The sequence below is a fragment of the Sparus aurata genome, chromosome 7 (assembly GCF_900880675.1).
Source record: "Sparus aurata chromosome 7, fSpaAur1.1, whole genome shotgun sequence".
Lineage (NCBI taxonomy): Eukaryota > Metazoa > Chordata > Actinopteri > Spariformes > Sparidae > Sparus > Sparus aurata.
Genome location: NC_044193.1, coordinates 19,447,887 through 19,471,207, shown reverse-complemented (window position 1 = coordinate 19,471,207; position 23,321 = coordinate 19,447,887). Strand labels below are relative to the sequence as shown.

Genomic DNA, 23,321 nt, shown 5'->3' with positions numbered 1-23,321 from the left:
TCAGGAGTGTACTTGTGATGACTAAAGGGCCGTTTGACATCAAAAAAGTGCATGTTTATTTATCTTGAGTCTTTTAAGTGCATTCCTATTCAAGTATGTGTAAACTTAACACGATACAGATGCCATAAATATGATGCCGTAAAACTTCACTATGAATTTGTCACATGATATACAGCAAGTAAGATGAATGCTGATCTGGGACTTGCCATTTAATTTTCAACCAGTTAATGTTAATAAAATAATATACACTAAAATATGACAATTTCATCATGTTTAATAACGGAGATGTTCTGCTTTTATCAATTTTATAATTTATCATTAAGCTGAGTGTCTTTGGGTTTTGGACTGGCAAAAGAAGCATTTAAAGACTTAATCTTGAACTTTGGTAAAATGGAATGGACATTTTTCATTATTTTCTGGCAGTTTGTAGATTAATTGATTGATCTAAAAAATTACTGGTGGAATAACAATCAAAATAAACGATATATATGATGAGTTCCTGTAACAAGGTGAAATAAACAAACATTTTTTAATTTAAAATACAGTTGTAATGAAATTGCTTTAAGTTTAGAAGAAAATTGTTTTTGATTTTCCCGATTTGTAGTTTCTGAAATTAGAACAATAAAAGAAAACGTAACTTTTTAAATTCACATTTTAATCCTACTGATACCAAAGCAGCACAATTCACCTGCGAGTTTGAGTGAAATAAGATCCAGGTTCAAACATTCAAGCTCTCGGCCACATGCAATGTAGTAGATTCAAAAATAGACCTCCAGTGCAGTGATGCCTCGGAGCCCATTGGCAGACGGCGGAGACTGAATAGTAAAAGGACCTTGGCTGGTGGAGCATAGTTTATGCGAAAGGCAGTTAAATAGACAGCCTTTCCCTGCTGCGCTGAGCCTTTCTGCTGGAAAATAACTGAATAAGCTCTGCTTTCACAGGTCAGGGATGCACATGCTGAAGAATCAGCACTCGTGTTTTTCCTGCTGTAAGCGCTTCTGCCAATGAAAGCAGATTGGGCGGCAACAGTGCCTTTTCTGCTGGAGGGTCGATCCTGCGCGTTCTGCTGATAAGCTAGTCCCCCAAAAACCACAACATGAAGCCTAGACCAAAGGAACTCAATTACACAGGGAGCTCTGGTGCCCCGTGTGCCATCTATTAGGCTGAAAAAAGACTTTGCCTGCACTCAGAAGCGCTGCGGTCCGCTGAAAGAACATCAATACATGCTGGTTGAGCTTCCGTCAGCCTGACAGTGATTTCACTGCCTAAACAAGTTATATCATTTACCAAACACCAAAGCGGTTCTGTCACACAACTGACAGCTGCTGCCAACTGGACCTGGCCCCTGCAGTTTGGAGCTGGTTTAATTAGTGTTTCAACCAAAGTATTTATAATCACAGTCATCCCCAAGGTTCTGGCTGCTGAGCTAAGGACATGGCAATGAATTCAATTTGACGTTTGTACAGATTGTACCAGGGCAAACATCTGCTGTGAGGTTGTGTTGAGAGCACTGTTCTCCTGTTGGCCATCCTGTAAATGACAGGGCCTGAAGGGAGGGAGGGGAAGGGGGGGGGGGAGGCTGAGTGCTCTCTCTTTTCTCAGAGAAAGAAAAAGAAAGGATGCTGTCAAGAGCTGCTCAGCACATCACAGCGACACAAACGAGGCAAGGTTCTGAAAATCAGATGCAGGTCGCACATATGCCCCGATAATTACAAGATCCTCCGCAGTCACGGCGACTTTTGTGCCCTTTACTGTTCCTTCACTATCAAAAGCAAAACGAGGGCACACGTAGTACTGAAAGTTATAGCTGTATTTTTCTTGCCCTGCTGTTGTGGCTGTTAGCTGTTCTAACACACTGCCACTGCACCTTTCTGTCGTTTCCACCTCCGTGCCAAAACAAAGCAGGAACCAGGAGCACAGAAATGTCTCTGTGAATCAGTTGTACGTTTTATTCTTTTTTTCACCCCCCGTCATGAAGCTTTACATGGTTTTGAAGCTGATGTTTTGCTGCGCCGGGCCCGACTGACTGCATAACTAAAAGTGCATTACATTACTGTATAAACTAATATGAACTTATTTTAAAATGTTTAATATCTTAATTCTTCACATGATTTTTTTTTTTTTTTTTTACAAAAGCATCACATAAAACAGAAATAGTGAACTGTGTTGATGCTAATGGTAATTCGGTGCAGATACATGGTTTGAACTTTAATATTTAAACGTGGAGTAAAGGCGAGCAGTCACGAGAGAGTAAACAACAGGATGCAGCCTCGAGGGAAACCTGAACTGATAAACATGCACACATAAACAAAGCTTTTGTTCTACGCTTGTAAATTGTTTTACAGCGCTTCATTGGGTTTATTAGATTATGGCTGTCCTGAGTTCTATTGTGAAACATTTTTTATGATCTATAAATACACAACACACTCAGTATAAAGTAAATAAATTACTTGTATTTTCTTATAGTCTCTCTCCAAGGACAGGGCATATTTCACTTTGTTTCTTCATTACAGTGGAAAGACGGGTTATGTTGTAATATATCTTTGCACACTGTTATCTTGCTGTACATGTGAAATGGTTCAGGCCTCAGTTATGGATGGAAATAAACCAAAACTTGAGCCTCCTAATTTGATCTAATTTCCAACTGTCAGTTTTCTGTTTGGCTGTACAGCAAACAGAGCCGTAGCTGATACAAATCTGTTCGGCAAATACTGTCTGTTGATATCCGCTAAAACTACGGTTTTATGAAAAACCCCTCCAGTGCAAATATGAGGCGCAGAGTTATCTGTGATCTGCTGTTTCAGCATATTTAGCTGTTTAAACACTGGAAGCAGCAGCGAGCTCATGTTCCATGACATCCTCTCAGTGGAGTGAAGGAAATGGTGGCAGCGAAGTCAGTTGCAGACGGTCCGACGACACACCCACTTCCCCCCTCTGGGCCTTTATGTGACTTTATATAAAGCATTCCTGAGTGTTAGTCAGGCCTGGTGTGTTTACACAGCGCTGGGTGCTTACCCTTGGCACTGGATGTTTGAGCCGCGCTGGCGCTTCAGGGGCAGCGCAGCTAATAGGGGCTAGCGGGAGGAGCAGCGAGGGAGCAGAGGCACTGTGCTGGACCTCTGGATATCAGCTCAAGAGCTTCATGCTCTGCAATCACATCTCGAGTACAATTGTCTGCTCACTTAGGACAGGGACGCCTTAATTTCTGCAACATTTTTCAATAGCTTGTCATCAATACCAAGAAATATGTGCACTGAGATGTTATTGTGCTTGTAGATTCAGGATTTGAGAATAAGCAGGTAGAAAATAGCTAACTTTCCTCGGGGTACTGACCTACACTCAGATCAGTCTTACAGCACAAAGGCAAGTTCAACAAGCAACTGTGCGACAACAACACAGGTTTTCCAGCGTCTATGTTCCACACTACGCTCCACCTTTCCCCCTCTCTTCCTCGTGCTCTCCCAGTCATTTTCTCCTCTTTTCATATGTTTAAAAAGGGCAGTTTATTTTCCATTTGCAGGGGGAAAATTAATCTGTCTCTGCTCTGTGGTGGTGGCAGGCCCAGATCCTGGAGGAGGTCTATTACCTTTCCTGCCAAGTAGACTCCCCCTCCAGGTTGAATTACATTAATACCTCCTTTATAGCCAATCAACTGGACGAGTCATATATTTCAAAACCAGTAAAAAATAATTGAAGAAACCTCTGTGAGGAAACTGTATTCATACACTTTAATCTCTTATTCAAGAGGGTCAAATTGGTTTGGAGGAATAAAAAATGTGGCATAAAGGAGGTGACGCTAAAGAGTTCTTGAGTAGAAATATGACATGATGCGTGTGTGTGTAGGGGGGTGGTGGGTGTTTGCTGCGAGGACATGTCAGCCCTGCTTTCTCAGACGAGGAAATGAAGTGGCGAGAAGTATGACAGACACCTTTGATTTCCCTTTGATGTCTGTGTCAGCACTGCATCGGCACACTTCCAGCGGGAGCAGCCTCGCAAAAAAAATAAAAAACAGCAAGGCCTGCACTGCTTTGTGAATCAAATTGCCTATCTAGGAATAATCTAACAGCTAACACACACTTTGAAGCCGCGTGTACATGTACAACATGTTCTCTTTATTGCCGATTACGGCAGAGATAAAACTCGGTGCTTGTCATGCCCTTAAAGAGTTTTCCTTGCGCAGAAATATGAGACAAAGATCACAGTGAAATTCTGTAACTCAGCTTAAACTGGAGCAACGTGAACTCTGTGTGGCTGACATGTTTTTGTGTTTAACATAATGATCACATTTAATAAGGTCAACTGTTGTTAATCATTGTTAGGCCTGGATATGACCCATTAAACGAGGCACACAGTTGCTCGGTGCTGATTTACACATTGACGCGTGCGCACAAGCAAGCAAGCATGCAAGCACACACACACACACACACACACACACACACACACACACACACACACACACACACACACACACACACACACCACACAGACAGAGGAGGGAAACTCTGACAGGAGGAACAACCTCCTGCTCGTGTACGTAAACAACACAATTAGGAGAGCTCCTTAAAGCCTGACAGATATTAAATCACTCTGTCTCCGTCGATCTCAGTTCCCACAAGTGACTGACAAACCTTAAAACTACAATAATGCAAGAAGAATTATAATCTGATCCTGAAAATAGTTAAAAGGGAAAATAATCTGTGTTCCTAATGTAAGACAATTCATTCAAAGCACAAATGTGTGATCTACTTCCACTCACACTAGACAGCAACAAAATGGAAATTAATATTTTCTGATGCTGTTAAAGGTTTGTTGACATCAGTCATGTTCATAAATGAAGAGGGCCAAAAACTTCAGCTTTGATCAGTCGAAAAAGAAACCAAAATACTCACATCTCAAAATCTTTTTTGGGTATGTGATTTATCCTCTAAATTATGGGAGAAAATTAAATTAAAAGAAAGGACAACATGCTGTTATCAAAGTTGTATCTTTTGAATCTGTAATTTTACTCCAATGTAAGTTATATTAGCATTTTGTTTCCTTTAAAAGCACAACTATCACATGTTAACATGAAAGGCTCCCATCATAAAGTGCTTTTTTATCTGTCGTTGAAGCCTTTACACTGCACTTTCAATTAATAGCTAAAGGTGCACTCCCTAATTTTGGGGAAGAAATTTTAACCACTACTGTTTTACTTTGTTTATATTTGGCAGACCCCGCCACCTTTCTAGCATCAAACACAGTTCTGAAGACCTCATTTTCCTCAACAGCTTGTTTAATCAGTTAAGGCAAAAACGAATATTTCTGAGTTTGAATTATTACCTCGCTAATATTGTAAATGTAACCATGCTGAATTTCAGAATTTTCCCAGTGTGACAAAGCGCACCTTTAACCACTCTCGAAAAAAAAATCTCGACTGCCGCTTTAACACTCGAGCACAAACATGAGATAAAGACGTGTGCTCCTTAGCCCTGAGATGTGCTGTAAACACAGCGGCTCACATCACATCTGCACTGCTTGTTTACTACTTGCTAACAGAGGGTGCTAATTAATGTTCAGCATGTCACTTGTAAGTGTAACTGTCTGTAAAGTACATTTAACATTTTCTCCTGAGGTTTAACAAGTTGTTGTCTTTTTTTATTATTCACACTGTCTGTAGTAAATCTGAAGATGCTGCAGCAGTTGCTGGCAGGCAGCACTTACTTCTTATCACTAAGGCCTCTGGGTTAAAAAAAAAAACGTCCACGCTCAAAATATCACACTGAAAATGTGTTACTGCTCCAGCAAACCACATGTACCTCATTTTATGTGCGTCTATGCAATAAAACAAATGACACACACACAGAAAAAGTTCAGCAGTATAGAGAGAAAACACATCGTCTTACCGTTTCTTTGTTGGGCAGCAGCTCTTTCCGGATCCTGAAGAAGTTTTTGCCAAACTGTCTCAACCCTTTAATGAAGCGCTTCTGCAAATTTTTCATAGAGGAAGAGAGAAAGAGAAAAAAAAGACCCAGTTACTATCTGTGAAGTCAGCTAAACCCCACCGCACAAAGTTACTGGCTCGCACCACGACAAAAAAACACACTGTTTTCATTTTGCTCGTCTGTGGTCGCAGAGGTTTGATGTGTATCTCTAAACCTCTGTTGTCGTTTAAACTTGGGAGAAAACACAGCCATGTCAGGGCGAAACAAGAGAGGAAATGACAAGTGAGGCAGGGAGAGACGCTGAGATAAGGTTCGTCTTCTCAGGTGCAAAGAAAATACAATTTCATAAAAATAATACATTATAAAAAATATATTTAATAGGGTTTCATGTTGAACATTTTGTTAATGAGACCGGAGAAAAGTTTATAGTGAAAACCTGAACTTGAGAGTTAAAGAAACAAGAAAATGCCTCACTGTGCATGTTGGACAGTTTCTATTTTTGTCCGTCCATTTTAAAAAGCACAGAAAACATGTCAAATGTAAAAAAAATACATCAAAACAACCTCATATGAAAAGGAGGCGAACGGCACGATGACACAAATCGCTACTTCTTAACATCGGATTAAATCTGACATGAGAACTGAGTGTGGTCACCTCACCTCTATGGGCACGAAAACAACAAGAAACAGATAAAAGACAAAAAGGCAAAAAAAAAAAAAAAAAAAAAAAAAAAAGGCTGAACAACCTAGATATATTCCTTCTCCTTTAAGAGGCACAGACTGTGAGCCATAAAAAGCGGAGGCTGAAAACATTCATAACCAGCGAAGCAGACAACCAACAGATTTACTTTCTTGTTTCAGAGGCGAGCCCCGTTCCTCAGTGATCTCAGCCAACCGTTTCCACCAAGTAACTCCAGCAAAAAGCAGGGAAAAGTCCTCCGGGAACACAAGACAAATCTCTACATCCAGCCACAGGTAAAGGGAAAAATTAAGGGGGCAAATCCACAATGTCTCCGATGGTACACTGCTTTTTTCCCCCTTTTTTTTTACAAGCAAGAAATAGCTTGTCACTCTCTGCTCTTCCACTACAAAGGGGAAGGCTTTACATGTGATCTTTCTGCAAGAGAGCCTCTGGTTCGCGGCGGGCTGGAAAACCCGGAGTGGAGTCCCGTGCTTCATGCGAGTGTCGCTCATTTCAGCCTGCTCACGATCCTCTAACGCCGCATGAGCAGGCTTCATGTCTCTGTCCCCCCCCCCCCAAACACGGGATGAGCCAGGCCACTGTTTCTTAGTAAAACTACACTACAGCAGTCCTTTAAATGCGTTGGGTTAAGCACGCACACAGAGAGGCACAAACTCAACTCGCTGGCAGCCGGAGAGGGGAGGAAGGCTGATTTGTGTGGAGAAAAGGTCTTGGACATGGTGGAAGGAGACAAGTGAGAAGGAAAACCAGACATGGAGTCCCTCTCCCGAGCGTGATGAGTTCATTTTCCATGCCATGTACAGTACATTATGTAACCACAGAGTGTTTACATACCCAGCTTTGGTAGGGAACAAAGGCCAAATTTGCAGAAGTAACACAGACAGATGCAAAACACAACTGCAGGACAAATTACAGGCGAGATGGAGAGACCCGTGTCAACAAAAGGCACAAATGACTGTCTTTGTCTTCTTTACACAAACAAAACTAACAGACTACAGTTTGTGAGTTTAACTGCGTGATTATGTGGAACAAAATGTAAAATTATAAGTTCAACCAGACTAAACAATCAGCGCAAGAGACCTGATCAAAGGCGAGATGTGACAAGTGAACAAAAAAAAAAAAAAACCCGAAAAGGAAAAGTGTCCCATCAGTGACTCATGAGACAGCAGCTCATTTGCATTAATCAGACTGAAGGTGTCGCAGTTGATTAGCCAGTAGATGGAGCCGTCTCCAACACAAGCGCTCCCCCACATCCGACAACCGTCTCCTGCCACTCGAGGGGTTAAGAGCAGATTACCATTTGGACTATGGTAAGTCAGTCAAACTTCCACAGAGCTGTATACAACCACTGCAGAGGCTCACAGGGTCAACACTGCAGGGCTTGTTTGACAGATGATGACAAAACTGAGTAAATAATCTACAATTTCACAAAGGATGCACAAATATTTGAATAATCCTGACGTAGAGTTAGTCCTGGGGGTACATTTCATGGGGTTGTTTAGTGTCTATTTTGCAGAAAGATGAGAGCTCTGCATCTTTACCAGAACTTCTAGTCGATCAAGAAGTATTTGATATAAAGTTCCACCTGACACAACACATGGCTGCAGGTGCACAAAGTAAAATGAGAGCATGTTAGCACCCCCCCAACCAAAAAAAAAAGGCATTTAGGGAAGAGGAGAATGAGTGAGTATTCTCAGAGGAGGAAGGTCTTTAACTGATTTTTTGGAGACGGAGGGATTCTGCTGACTGAACTGAGTTTGTTTACTCGTTTACTAACGAAGCACCGCACAGTAGAAGAGTTGTGAACGAACTACTAGTCGACAATTAGACCTGCCCTAATTATGTCACCTTAATTATATTCCCTCGCTGTAGTATTTACACAGTCTTTCCATGCGTCTCCATAGAGGAGCTGTGTGCATGCTCCCTCTTCTCTGCTCCCTCCTCCCTTCCGTTTTCTTTCTCTTGCTGGCTTCCTCCTCCCTCCCTCCCCCTGCACGTCGGCTCCAGTTTAAGGCTCCATTTCAGCTGCCTGGGCTCACTGCTCTCCAGCCCAGCTAATAAATCATCCGCCAATCTGCTCCCTGAATCGCTCTGCCCCTGCTCCGATTGCTCCAGCCCTCCGTTGCTAGGCGACACCGTGACGGAGGAGGGGCTGAGAGAGCCAGAGCGAGCGAGAGAGCAATAGGAGGAGGAGGAGGAGGGGTGAGCTGGGTGGAAGCGCTACCAAATGGCCATCCGCTGTGCAGAAACAACAGGCTTCTCTCTCTGAGTGTGTTCCAGAGAGCTGGCGCTTTTCACCCGCCCCAAGTTTCCCCCTCGGCGGCTAACAGAGCGCCATTGTGAGGCTTGAGAGGAGTCATATAAAAGGAGGAGGAGAACGAGAAAAAATGATTCAATGGGCCATTGTTGTTTGTGCGCACTTCCTGCTCAAGAGTTGATTGTTGGGAGTTGTAAAACTGGTTAAGATAATTCAGACATATGCACGAAGATGGTATCGCGGTGACAAACAGAGCGCTGGCTCACGCATGGAACATAATTCCTGCTAAATGTCATTCCATGAAAACACTGACGCAAGACCGGCCAACAGCAAACAAAGCCACTTTCACTCAATATGGAGTCATTACAGTTGACTCGTTGTTTAGAGCTGACCTTTCAGAGCCTGATGTGTATAAACCCAGAGGGCCGAGGACAGTCGGCCGGCTCGCTGAAAACCAAAGGCTAAAAACACTGCTGTCTGTTATGACATAGCTGCAAGTAATAAGATTGGCTACAGGGCGCTGAGAGGAAATCACAACATGCTTGAAGAAGAGAGGGTGAGACCGCACTGACAGACTAGACTACCCACATCCTCTCTGCACTGACACCAAACATAAAGATAAACATCTATGTTTAGACATAATTAAATGTATGTCGAAGATGTTAATGGATATACACCCTTTGATTAGAAGCTCCTCTTAAATCCCCCGGAAATACTTTTCAGGAGCCTTACGCTGACAGACCACAAGGCCTGTTTTTATATTTGCCCAATAACATGAACATATTCTGCCAACTTTTAACATCCTCTGCTTCCTTTGGCTTGCACTGACACAAAAGGTGACAGGAAATTCCAGCACACACCCATCCTGCCTGCTATTTAGTTTCTAAACAACCCTAAAAAGCATTGCTGGCACTGCACCATAATGGTGATAAATGCACTGTTGACACTAAATCTTTGGGTGTAGCAAACAGAGCCCCCCACCCCTGCTCAAGTAAAGCAGCTCATCTTGACTCTAAAATAATCTACAGCCTGCAGCAGGGGATGTTGTGTTTCATCTGCCTGTGTGGTTTTCTGGTCGGGTTGTGCGTCTCAGGTCTGTAGGCTTGTGTTCAACCACTGGGGGGCCGCCGCTCTCTCCTCTCCCTCATCGTCCTCCCTCCAACCCTCCCTCCCCCTCCCTCCCTGGTGCTGTCGGCGGCCCGCTCCAGTCATCCATCAGCTGAAGACACATCCGGAGATAAGCCGCGGCACAGCGCAGCTGGCTGAGGAATAGACCTGCTGCCCCGCAGCAGTCATAGATCAGCCTCTGTGTCTCTGACACGGCGACACGCAGCACGACCACCGCTGCTGCTGCGTCTGATTGTTTATATGGCACCTCCTGTTGGTCGATGCATTATTAGCAAGCACCCTTCTTTTCTTTTTTTTTCTTTTTTTTTACAATCATGGGTGACCAGATTTGAGGAGATGATTTCTTTTTTTTTCTCTTAAGAGCATTCAAATGAATTAACTCAATACATATTTATTTTTTCTGCATCAGGAGGGAGATACCATATATCTTTATGCAAGTCCATTATTTAGTTTTTTACCAAAATGTTACATGATTTATTGTAATAATAAATGAGGTAGCTTGGTTGGGTGCAGAGATATTATGTACATATATTCTTTTTAAGACTTTCTGACACATAGTCCTGTTTAAACAATCTTTATTGTATGATATAACACATTTCTTTACCTTTAAAAAAGGTCTCAGCCAAAGCACTTTTTACATTCAGTTTTAAAAACTGCTACATAGATAAAGTCATTATTAAAATAAATACTATAAAGTCTGAAGTGACATAATACTTTTCATACAACAAAAAAGCAATGTCCATGTTCTCATTAGCTTTCATAACTTCCTTATACTGTCTGCCCGACCAATAGATGATTACATGGTAAATATCAACAATATTTCCCAAACCCGGATTTGCCACTTTAACAACACGGAACTTTATCTCTTAACATGAAGCACGCACATTTTAGTCAAAAACATACAAACATACTCGGCCAACAGTGGCGATCTGCAGCCCGACATTCAGTCAGCATAAACTGTGCCTTTAGTAACAATCTGTAACAGGAGATTTCTGTTCTACAATGTAGATGTTGACAACCACATCCTGTCAGCTAATTGTCGTTTCACACTTTAAAACAAGTGGTTATTTATACAGGAGACCTACTCAGCGCTGGAACACTTATTCTATTTCACAACAGCGGAGAAACAGAAGGGAACAACCTGTGTGCTCTTCACTTGAAGTGCTTTCTGCTTGTGGTTTAAAAAGAGATTATTTTTGCTGTGGAGACTATCCCACAATAAAAAAAGGATGAGAAAAGAGCTGTGTGTGTGTGTGTGTGTGAGTGTGTGTGTGTGTGTGTGTGTGTGTGTGTGGGCAGTGAGGACTGATCTGGCTTCTGATAAAACACACATAAAGAAGTCTTGTAGTGGGATTGCCTCTCTCAGCGGAGGACACCTCTTGACTGTCTGAAACGCTTCAACCACCAATAATAACAGTAATTATATTAGCAATTACATTTTCCTTTTTCTTGGTGGTTAAATCAACCACTCAACAGCCTGCTGAGTATATAAGCAGGAACTGAAAAGTAGATGATGCTGGTGAAATACTTAGAGTTTTATATTTATTTCATGATGTTTGAGATTTCTCTTTGGTGAAATCTATATTTATCACCTTTGAGCGGTGATGGATTTTCAGTTTGTGAAAGTTGTACTAATAGTCTCACAGTGACAGATTGTTCAGGGGTTGAATGTAACAAATCTTACTGAAGTGAAACAATATTCTGTGCCAGCCAGTAGAGAATAAAATGAAACAAAAACTGTGCAGCAATGAAAGAGCTAACAAATGATCATGGCAGCAGTGTCATCTTTCTGTGTGCGGGGATAAATTATAAATATTATTCTACACTAACAGAGTTGAGACGAGGTCCAGGACTATGTGGCAGCAGCTGCACGAGGAGAGACAAGAGGTGGGGTAAGGGAGGCAAGAGAAGTCAAAGGGGGGAGGGGAGGGTGACAAGTGACCCTGCAGACAGGCTGATTCTGTCATTCCAGCGGTCCCCGCTGTCACTTTTATTCACATCTCGAAAAGAACGCAGGGCTGGGGTGAAAAAAGAGCAGGCAGGAATAATGAAGCCCGTCCTGGAGGGGGGATGAGATGGAAGAGGGGGAGGAGAAGGAGAGGGAGAGCGAGGGGCGTTAAATAAATAAAGAGCAGCAGGACTGATTTCTCCGAGTGTGTCAAGGTTGGAGCTACATTTACACCTGTCCCTCAAGGCTGCAGGGCTGAAAAGGCACAACTGGTGCTCAGATCAGTGGGAGCCATGTCCCCGGTCAGCCAGAGTCAAGATGCTGCTTCCTGCAGGCTGCAGACACTGTGGGGCAGGTGGAGCACAAACGGCTTCCTCCACCCGCAGACACAAAACACTAAAAACTAGACTCCCTGACAGCTCCTCCGCTTCACTTACATAATGCTGTCTGAACATGATGAAACTCGGCTGTGAATTGGTGGTTGCCTTGACCGAGGCGACAGAATACATTAAGTGGATGGAGGATTCAAGGCAGAACAAAACTGCAATAAAATGCAATCTGATGTTCTGTAAGTGAAATTTTAGAGTAAAAATATGAGCAACTTAAAATAATGGTTTCTCCAAACTAACAAATTTAGCAGTAAAGGTTTTAGTTTTATATGTGTAAGAGTTTTATCCGATGAAACGTAACAGTTAACATCAAATAACATCAGTTTGATTATATTTATTGTTACCTAACATTATCACCAAATGTGAAGAGATACCAAATTTGACACAATCTACGTATTGTGTTGACATGTGATCAATTCCTACATGTTTAAAAAATTCGGATTCATAACAATCATCATTTAAATGACTCAACAAAAAATTCATAAAATACTGAGGTCGTTCTTTTTGTTATAAGCCTCTTCTGTAGGAGAAATAATTATATTCAAACATCAATAACAATATCCAACTTATTTGCTTACAGGCAGATTTTGACTAATATACTTGCCTAGCTCAGCTTTAATATCAGAGGATATAGCGGCTAATAACCAATATGAAATACCAAAATTGGTTTTAGATGATTTAGAAACAGTGTGTCCTTTACAAGTTCATTTGTTCTCTGAATTATGCTCTACTCGGTATACATCGTGTTCATAATTGAATAACAATAAAAAAAAAAAAAAGGAATTGAAAAATTACTATTAGATTGATTTTTTTGCATCCAAATATTGATATTAACCTTAAAAATACAGTTTAAGCTGGGCTATATTGTGCTATCATTTGCTGTATTTCTAAGGTATATAAGGCTATATCATTACAGTTTAACACTGTATTAAAAAAAATGTTTCCAGTTCAAAGAGCCAAAAGTGAATTACTGAAGTGAAGACTTTATTGTCTGAATCGGGGTATTTAGCCCTTATCGTCGAGGGCCGACTGATCTGCCTTCAGAGGTCTGTGGTAGACCTGCTGCAGTGGGCTGTGGCAGTAAAGCCTCCCCATCATCATGGCCGTACCCGGCTCTGATCATCTTCGTGCAGCAGTTTAGCTTGGCGCCGGCGAAGCATACATAAATAAAGGTGAACTCATAACCAGTCCACAAAAGGATGGCTGACTTAATTTGTTGTGATTCACTGTGGTCCTGCCGTGGGCACTGGCTTTATTCAAATGTGCCCATCATGTTCAATTACAAGACAATTCAACCCATTCACTTCTACCGTATCTGAGCTGCTGGCTTCAGAGCTCGACAAAAGACTGCCATCACGAAACAATGTCAAAGTGGAAAAAGGGTGAATCACCCAGGAGCAGGAAAAACTAACAAAGTCATTTTAGTGGTGGAGACTTTAGTTTTTTCTAATATCTCAAGACAGATCAGTCAGTAGTGTTTGCTTTAAAGGAGAGCGGGTATACAAACATGTCTTGAATGTGTCATGAAGCATCAAGGTTTAACCGCCAGCCGTCTTTGACACTGTGTTACCCAGCTCTTTCATAGCCCTGCTACCCCTTCATGATGTGCCGTTTGATCAGGCTGCCATTTTCTGACTCAAGCCCTTCAACAGCTGTGCTGAAATTCACATCTAAATTCAAATGGAGGCTAACATTAACAACCCTCAGTGCTTTCCCCCCTTTCCAGACTTCCACGCTAAAGATTTATTCTGTGGCTGATAAACAGGATGCAGCTGCTCTCGGGCCTTGGAGGAGCTGGAAACTGACGAGTGTTTTTACTGATGTCTTGTGAGACCGGGCCAAGAAGAGGCTCGTTTTTTTAAACTCTCTCTCAACAGCTCCCTCTTAAGACCCAAACCGAGCTCTGACAGACAGCAGCTACACAAGTGAGAAATAACACCAAGAAAACTACAGAATACGCTGAAATCACAATAAAATCAATTTCATATGCGTGCCAACTTCAAGCACTATGCCTTTTAAGATAAAAGCGTGTTCTCTTACCACTTCATCCTCAGACCAGCATTTCTCGATCAGCTTGGGGACAGGCTTCTTCACCAGACGCTGGAGAGCTTTCCCTGCATCATAGCTGCTCTCATGAAGCTGAGGACAATCACAAAAATATCAGCTTATAATTCTAATAATAAAACAATGCATATCTATATTTAAAAATACATATTTACTAAGGTGCCAACTTGTTGACATAAGGATGCAGAATGGTGCAGAAGGGGCATTTTGTGTGACAAAACACTTATAATTAAGTACTGTAGTGCTGGAGATGTAGAAGCCCTGGTCAACAGATATTGTTCTCAAGATGTAAAGATATTATGTCACGAATGTCACACTTTTTTGTATATAAAATGAAAATTGAGATGAGAAAAAAAAGATCAAATCATGAGTCATGTCGCAGTTGTAATATCTGTCCAATTTATCACAATATAAATTTTTTTTTTTTTTTTTACCATATCGTCAGCCCTGCAATGACATCAGCTGCACTGTAACATTTTATGTGAGCTGATGATTTCAGACGGAACCTTTTTAACCAGAGATCTGGAAGACAACCAGCCTGGAAATGAACAACACGGTGACAAAGGCAATCACCGTGCAGCTCCAGGCCCTGTGTCACATTCAAATGGGTGAAACAGGGAACGCTGGAGCTCTTCCTCTGAGAATAAACAAGCATTGCTCATTGGAATTGCAAATAGAGAAGAAGGTCGAGAGACAATGACCTGCCCGCTATGTTAATTTTCCAGTTTATAGAGTCGGAATATAAATGCCCTGTTTATGATGATTCTAATCTTTTTCTTGTGCTTGATTCCTCGGTATTCATTATCAATGTGAGGGACAAATCTCTCATTATGCCCTAATGTACTGTGAGCCTCAGAGGCTGGGTTTACTACAGGGGGCTATTCTACTGGCTCGGGGGCTTTATCATTGCCCATCACTGTGGAGCTGCATCATAGCTTAAAAAAAAACAAACAAAAAAAACCACTATGGAGTTCAAACCCAGTGTTTTATTGTGAGACTTCGATGGACTGCCATTTTTCTATCTTGCACACGTCATTTCAAGTGTTTAAACTTGTTACGTGGTTACTTACAGTGTTAAGTGCATTTAATGTAGTGTCATCTCGAGAGGCTGCTAAACACCCGTCTTCTGTTGAGCCTCCGTCACACATCCCTGCAAAGGCAGCCATGCTCCTGTAGACACAACACACATAACATTAAAAGCAGCCACAGAATCACGTCTCATGTCATTTTAATCATGTCTCACAGGTATAGTAAAGATTAGGGCTGGGGGCATATGCCACTCTGCCTATTTGATACGTATCCCAATCACCTGGGTACCGATTCAAAATCTTTTGTGGTTGGATATAATGATTTATTGAGATTCTTGTTTGCTTTTTAAAGCAAACTTTAATCATACACTTCTAGAGTAGTATATCACGAATCATGTTTCCAAAAAACAATGCACATCACATGTAAGTGAGTCTTTCTGAGTTTTATTCAAAACAAAACTGCACACAGCAAGTATGCATGTGTGCGCAATGAGCCCTTAAATGAACATTCTGTACATATGAAATTAAACTGTCTGTTAAAAAAAAAGAATTTACTTGAAATTTCAATATAAATACCACTAAAGAACACTGTGGAAAAGAGTCACCTTAAAAGATTTCACCCTCTTTAGAAACATGTAAAAATGTTGACAGCCATTTGCAAATGACTTCTTTCAGGTATACAGACAAGAAACCACTGCTGCCGCTGTAATATGGCTACTGATGTGTCTTCATGAAATGAAACAGAGTGTGACAAAATGGCAAACTATTCAAATCGGGGTACAGGTTTATGGAAAGCTTGGTAAGAAATGTATAAACTAGATAGCTTGGTAACAAACAGAGCAGCGCTGCAACATTAGTCTATTTATTGAAGGATTATTTGACAGAAAAATATATCGGCAAATATGCTGTTAATTCAAAAGTAAACATGCCAACATGTTGATGCTTGTGACAATTTGATGCCTTTCCAGGTCTTCTTGGTCTTATTCCAAGTCAACTGAATAATTTGGGTTTTTGGATTGCTCACATTGGGCTTTAGGATATTGTGTTTGGCCTTTTTCCTGGGTCCATCTCAGATGTTTTATACATCAGATGATTTGTTAATGAGTAGAAAAAACAAGAGGCAGATTATATTATGGTAGCAGAAGCTGATGTAGCAACCACCAGAGGCCTTTTCTCGTAACTCTAGGTCTCCTCTCCTACAGTGAACCTCATGTCTCATAAACATGTTATACACACATGAACAAAAATGTTTACTACACTATGGTCAAAGCAATGATTCGTCATATCAAAAAGCACACGTGATGCTCTCTGTATGCTTGTGCCAGATAGAAGAACAACTTTTAAAATCTTCAAAGTGCATTGTAATTCAGAGTATATACAAAAATACAACATAATATAAATCTCTGAAATACTGGTAAGCAATCAAATATAAACATGATGGTTAAATAAAGACTTGACAGAATTTCTACGACTGTCATTGTGACAGGTGGTGATTAATGATGACCGGGCCTCTGACATCAACGGAACATAGAAACCTGTTAACACGTATCACTTTCACTGTAACAGCATCTCAGGGAGCACTGATGAAGGATTTCATCCCATGACACAACACCTGATGAAGTGTAACATTAGTAAGTAGCATTAAAATACCACTCCTGGGATGACAAACATTTACAGACATTTGATTTGACTGATTTTTGGCTTCAAACAGGTTCATGGGTCGAGAGTGAACGCCTCAGCGGTCCTTTAAGGTCCGTATGTCATTAAGAGCTGAATTTTTATAACAATACTCTGAAATCAATACAGTGATTAGGGGGGAAAGTTTGGTGCTACATATTCATTCTATGTAATCTTTGACCTTATTGGTGTTAGTGTTCCCTTGAACTGAGCTGTGTGTTTCTCCGGGCTCACCTTGCGGCTCTGAGGTACATGAGAAGATCACAGTCATTGACCCCGGGCATCCAGACCAGCTCCTCATTCTCGGTCACAGCCTGGCCACCAGGAGAGGGGAAAGGCTGCAGCTCTGGGAGCTTGGCCTAATTAGTTTCAGGGAGAAGGGGAAGGAGAGGGACAGATGGTGTCACACTACAAATAGACGCAAGCTTGAAGAAATATCAGCTTTCAACCCCCTGTCATCAACTCTTCACTGGGTGGCAGAAGGGGCGACAAGTTACTGTCGCAGTGATTCGATATCTTAACACGACACAGAACTGCGACACTTGGATGGATTTCTATGATGAAGCACTGCAGATGAACTCATCTTTCAAGATGCTCAGTGTTTTTGTTTGTTTGGTTTATAGATGGACACACAGTGGAAACATTAATGGCTTCCTGATGTACTTTTTTAGAGCCGACCAATATATCAGTCAGCTTTCATTATCGTCTAATGTTGGCAAATCAAAGACATATTGGAGAACGAATTTTTTTTCTTGTCAGATTGACCGTAAAATACATTTATTTTAAAAATGTGTAAATCTGAGCCTGATCCTTCCTCTGTCTGCAGTCACCCAGTGACAAAGTCAGTAAAGTAAGTAAAATACCTTAAAATTGCACCTCAGTACAGTACATGAGTAAATTTTACTTATTTTGAAACTAACACGTTCATTTTTACTCGGTCCCCTTAAGTACTAATAATCGGTATTCGACATGAAAAAACCTTACGGTTGGCCCTTAGCATGTTTGTTGTCCGATGTGCACCAATACGATAACCTTTTTTTTTTTTTTTTCATAGAACATAAAAAACAAAGATGCTTAGTATATCATCTTAAAACTTAACTTACCAGTGAAGTTTATGGTTTCAATGCACTGATGTTGTTTTGGACAATTACATTTATTGTTAAACTGTAAAATATCGTGCCTCCACCTGCTAATATTGGCATCGACCCAAGAATTCAAGAATCAGTCCAGCTGTAGTATTCAAACTCAAGCTAATTTGTGTGTGTGGATATACACAGTTATTACACGACGCAAGAGTGCAGTTTCACAGGCTGGCAGATGCAAATGTTACTGTAAGTTATCATGCAAAATTAATGCAAACTATAGCCCAACTGTTATCTGAATTTTGGGGCTGATGGACCAACTTCAGGGAGAAAAAGAATCACATTTTTGAAGATTTGAAGAAGGATATTTTTAACAACAGACTTTATTTTCCGTAATGACATCAGAGCAATGAGACAGTTAACTTCACTGGGAATTTTGTAAATATAAATGAAACCAGACATTGTTTTTTACTGCATTATAAAATTGAAAAAAAGTTCTCATCTTGGTGCAGATCTGACAACATATATAATCATCCAACATAAGAACAGGACTGCAGTGAAGACCAAATTAGCTTGTAATTTTCAGCAGCGTCAGTTATTTTGTTGGAAACTTTGTGTTAAACCTGAATGGAAACACATTATTGGGCCACTGCACATCTTGTTTGGATTTAGTTATCTTGAGGGATAAAGCCGTATAATGAATCAGACTAAATGGCATTTATGAGATTGAGAGAGGAATTGTTCACCGGCTGATGGTGTGCTGTAAAATGACTTACTTGGTGACTGGGTCCCACTCGGATTTCCCCTTGTGTGCTGTTTAGTCGCCTGAGAAGAGACAAAGAAAAGCAGATTGAAACACAATATTTTCTTGGCAACATTTCAAAGCTGGCTAGAAAAAAATTCTGTCAGCGTAGCGCCTGTTGAATATGCTGAACCATTGCAAAGACTATAAAGTCACAACTGGGTGTCAGAAGGGACTAAGGCTACAAAGAAAATGTCAGAAAACTGACAATTATTGACCTGGACACGATCTAATACAGTGAGGGGGGACACAAGCTTTGTTCTCTGTTGTAGAAATCTTCAAGTCACGTGAGGAAAAAGTACATTGTTCTCTTTTGAATAGCAAATAAAGATTTCAGGAGAATATTCTCTGCTGCATAGTGAGCTGAGCGGGGCACATTTGCAGGCCTGATATTGTGGATGCAGCAATAAAACAGAATCCCCTAAAAGGAGGAGGAGGAGGAGGAGGAGGAAGAGGAGGAGGAGAAGGAGGAGGAGGTGGTGGTGGTGGGGGAGCTGGCTCTGGATATGCAGGGCGAGAGCCTCTGAAACGGCTGCCGGTACAAATGTTGGTAGCCATAGCAACTGCAATTTAATAATAGTGTTCGGATCTCCAGCTGCAGTGGATTAAAGAAAATGACAAGATGTTCCTTTTGAAAAGCCATTCCCCCTGTTGCCTAGGTAACAGTCCCGATTTTCATACAGGCGAGCGCGGGGCGGCCCAGAATCTGTCAGCGTGATTTGCACCCGGAGAAGCTCGCACTCCATCACGGAGACCTGGCGGAAACCTGAGAGGCCACAGCCCGCCTGGTCTCTTTACAGTCCTCTAACCGCTAAACCCAACAACAGCTACATATTCTGCTCCTTCCTAACAGACCTCCTCCTCCTCCTCCTCCTCCTCCTCCTCCTCTCAGACAGTAATCCATATACTGTCGTGAACTATGGCTGACAGAAGCACTGGCACGGACCGTGTCAACACGGGCCAGAAAAACAAAAAAACAGAATTTCAGCTGTGGTAAATGACCCCAGGCCTGCCAGGACCGTCTGCTGCTCCAGAACACATCGAAACACAAACACTCTCAGCAGACGACAACATAAAAGCTAGAGCGATCAGAATTTGGTCGACCACGAGAGACCAGAGCGAGGAACGGTACTGATAAAGATAAAATATGGTCGTTTCCTGCGTCATTGGCCCTTCAGACTATGTTTTAAAAGGTTTCATAACGACTTCGTAACACTTGAGGCCTACTTTAAGCAGTGTTTCCTGTGCCATTCTTTGCCTGAAAGTTGGATTATTATTATCATTATTACGAGTGAGTAGCACAGATCTAGCTAGAAAAACAACTACTTTGATTCGTTTTCCTTTATGTCTACAATGCTGAATGTCCGCATGTGGTCCCACTAACTAAGAAAAATGTTGAACGAACTGTGCGAGCGTGACTCTGGTCTGCATTGCCGGCTGAGATAAAGTTCTACAAACGCGTTCCCTGACGATGTGCAGTCGGGCCAGGTTTTGGCAGGAGGCTGTAAGGATGACAAATGAGCGCCGGTGCAGCAGAATGAGAACAAACGGCAGAGTCTTGAGGACAGCCGTGTTTTACTCAGGCAAATACCTGGGAGCAGACATTCGAGCTGGAATGCTTGCACAGGTCCCTGAGAGAGGAGGCAGAATACAGATGTCTAGCAGCGGGGAGCTCTCAGGAGTTTCCATAAAGGCTGCACGCACACTTGAGCAACAATATTTGGAAGGATGTGATAAAAGCAGAGACCGCGTTAATGCTAGGAAAAGATCCAATAAAAATACTGATGGTGTTTTTTTTTTTGTTTTGTTTTTTTTTTTTTAAAAGAAAGGAGACTAGTGTTTTCATCTTCTGTCTCTCGCTGAAGATTTGAAAGGCTTCATCTCAAACTTATCTGACTTCTTGTTAATAATGGGTTAATTTTCCTCTAACAAGCTGCACAAGGCTTGCTGCCTAACAGCACACACACACACACACACACACACACACACACACACACGTTCACAGTTAACTCAGCATTAGTACACAGTATTGTCAAATGATTACAGGATTACTTATTAAACCCAAACAGCAACGTGACAGTCTGGTCAACTTTCTGTGTGTGAGAGCGTGCAATCAAGGGTGGCCCCGCCCCCCCTCCATCAATTTCAGCCAATCGCTGCGCGAGACTGTGGCACACTGACATAATTGCAGCACGGCAAAAACAAACCCGACTCGGTGGTGTTTAGGTTGCGTGACGAGCCGCGTGGACACATGGCAGCTGATCGCCGAGGAGCGGAGGAGCCGGCGGAGCTCCGTGCGCCATGTCGACCCGGTTGTAAACAGGAGCTGCAAAATGGAGCCACGGCGGCTTTTAAGCGGCTCTTATAAGCGTCATAAAAGCACAATTAGCTAACAGATGCGTCGCAAACACCATGCATGCGCCGGAGAGCGTGTTGATAAAGGTGTGACACATCAGCCTTTCCATTATGGCAGCACAATAAACGCGTAGCGCTCCGTTCTCTGCGATGACAGCCTGTCTGCTGCTCGATCCTCCTGCCGCTGACACAATGTGCACACATTCGCTCTCCCTCGTCCCCGACACAAACACAGACAACAGACATGACGGCGGCGACGCAGACAGCTCGCACACATCGGCACGCTTGTTTTTGTCCGGACCGAACGAGACGCGCCGACAGCAAGCGAGAAAGCAGCACGAGAACATGAGCGCAGACCACCTACCTCCTGGGGCTGAACAGATCGTCCATTTCTGACATCGAGCCCTAAGGTTTGGGTGCTGACACTGTGTTGTGTGAGACGCTCGTTGGATTGAACTCCCCCCCTTTTTTTTCCTCCCCTCTCCCACCTATTTCTAGGTGCTCAAAATGGAGAACCACGCACTCGCTCCCGGAGAGGTGTTCACTGAGCTTGTGCTGTGACCTCAGCCTGCACGTACAGCGTCGCAAGCTCGGCTCGCTCCTCCACAGACACTACTGAGCATGTGCTGCGACCTCACACCAGCGCGCACACACGCACGCAGAGAGGCAGGCGGGAGGCAGACACGCATGCACGACACGGAATTCATCTCTCCTCGTATGTCTGCGCCATAATAAACAAGAGTGAAATTGCAAAGGCTGCAGACAGCCCGCTCAGAATACCAAACGAGCGGAGCGGAGGAGGAGGAGGAGGGTGGCTGAGCAGCAGGGCTCTGAAGGAGGGGGTTCCCAACCGGCAACACGAAGGTGCCAATAACAAGGACAGCTGTCACACACGTGAGGATCTCCAAACACCACCAATAGACAATAACAGTGGGAGTTCGTCACCAATTGAGCCTGATCATCACGTGCAATAATCAACCAGCATGTCCCACAAGTCCTTTAGACAAAACATGAATGATGCAAGGGGTAAATGAAACCTTGCAAGTAAGAATTTGATGTTTAGATATTCACATAAATCTAATATATATATAGAGAGGGATAATATTCACCATTCTACTGTAGGAAAACAAGTTAGGACACTGAAATCCACTGGACAAAATGTCTGCTGGTACCCAACACAATCTCACTACACGCAACACCACTCAAAATGAGTCAGGGGTGTTGGGGATATATGGTGCATATATGAATGTGCATGGATGTGCAATAAAAGTCAAATGAAATGTAATGTATTCATTTTGGGGGAAACATTCACAAACACAAACTAAACATTCAGATATGTCACAAAATAAACAAAATAAAGTGAAACACTAAAATATCTCTAACTCATTCTGAGTAGTGTATTACAAAGGCTGAAAAGAGACAACTCATCTGTTCAGACTGTTTCTTGGGCCAGGAAACATTTCAAAAAGACTCCTCTTTCTTTTGCATGTATATATTCATGTAGTGTATGTGTATGCTTTCATAAATATATGAATGTTTACATATGCATGTGCACATTTATGCGTGTATGTATGTTACATATACGCACAATATGTAGTGCATATGAACCATTATCTGTTTGTAAACCAAGATCATTCTTCTTCTTTGTTTTTGTTTTGTTCTTTCTCTGTGTTGTTGTTCTTTTATTTTTCTGTTTGTGTAGATGTAATGAACTTAATGTTGCTATAATTGTATTCCTGTACTTGAAGTAATACAATGTGTATAACTCTGTAAGTATAACATTTTCTGTGTCCACATGCTGAATGCAGATACTGCAAGCCCTAACCAATACTTGAATATAATTTCCCAAAATATTATGTTCAGACTGACATGAAACTTGACATTAACTAGAACTATAAACTAACAAAGTTTGTATATTTGTTAACACTGATACAGTCCAATTTAATACCCTAGATGAGCTAATTAACA

At 42.0% G+C, this 23,321-nt stretch overlaps 1 protein-coding gene across 6 annotated transcripts in view; it reads right to left on the bottom strand.

The window, feature by feature from the left end:
* rerea (arginine-glutamic acid dipeptide (RE) repeats a) overlaps positions 1-23,321 on the bottom strand; it is a 135,655-nt gene that overhangs the window by 14,254 nt on the left and 98,080 nt on the right. For 3 of the 6 annotated variants that reach the window (XM_030422327.1, XM_030422330.1, XM_030422328.1), the window contains 5 exons: positions 18,973-19,021; positions 17,349-17,473; positions 15,480-15,579; positions 14,386-14,484; positions 5,883-5,963 (listed from right to left, as the gene is read on the bottom strand). In XM_030422327.1, coding sequence (XP_030278187.1) covers positions 5,883-5,963; positions 14,386-14,484; positions 15,480-15,579; positions 17,349-17,473; positions 18,973-19,021 — 454 coding nt within the window. Of the gene's footprint in view, positions 1-5,882; positions 5,964-6,768; positions 7,289-14,385; positions 14,485-15,479; positions 15,580-17,348; positions 17,474-18,972; positions 19,022-21,717; positions 22,087-23,321 lie in introns of those variants that run through there. The other 3 variants (XM_030422331.1, XM_030422332.1, XM_030422333.1) reach the window with 3 other exon arrangements.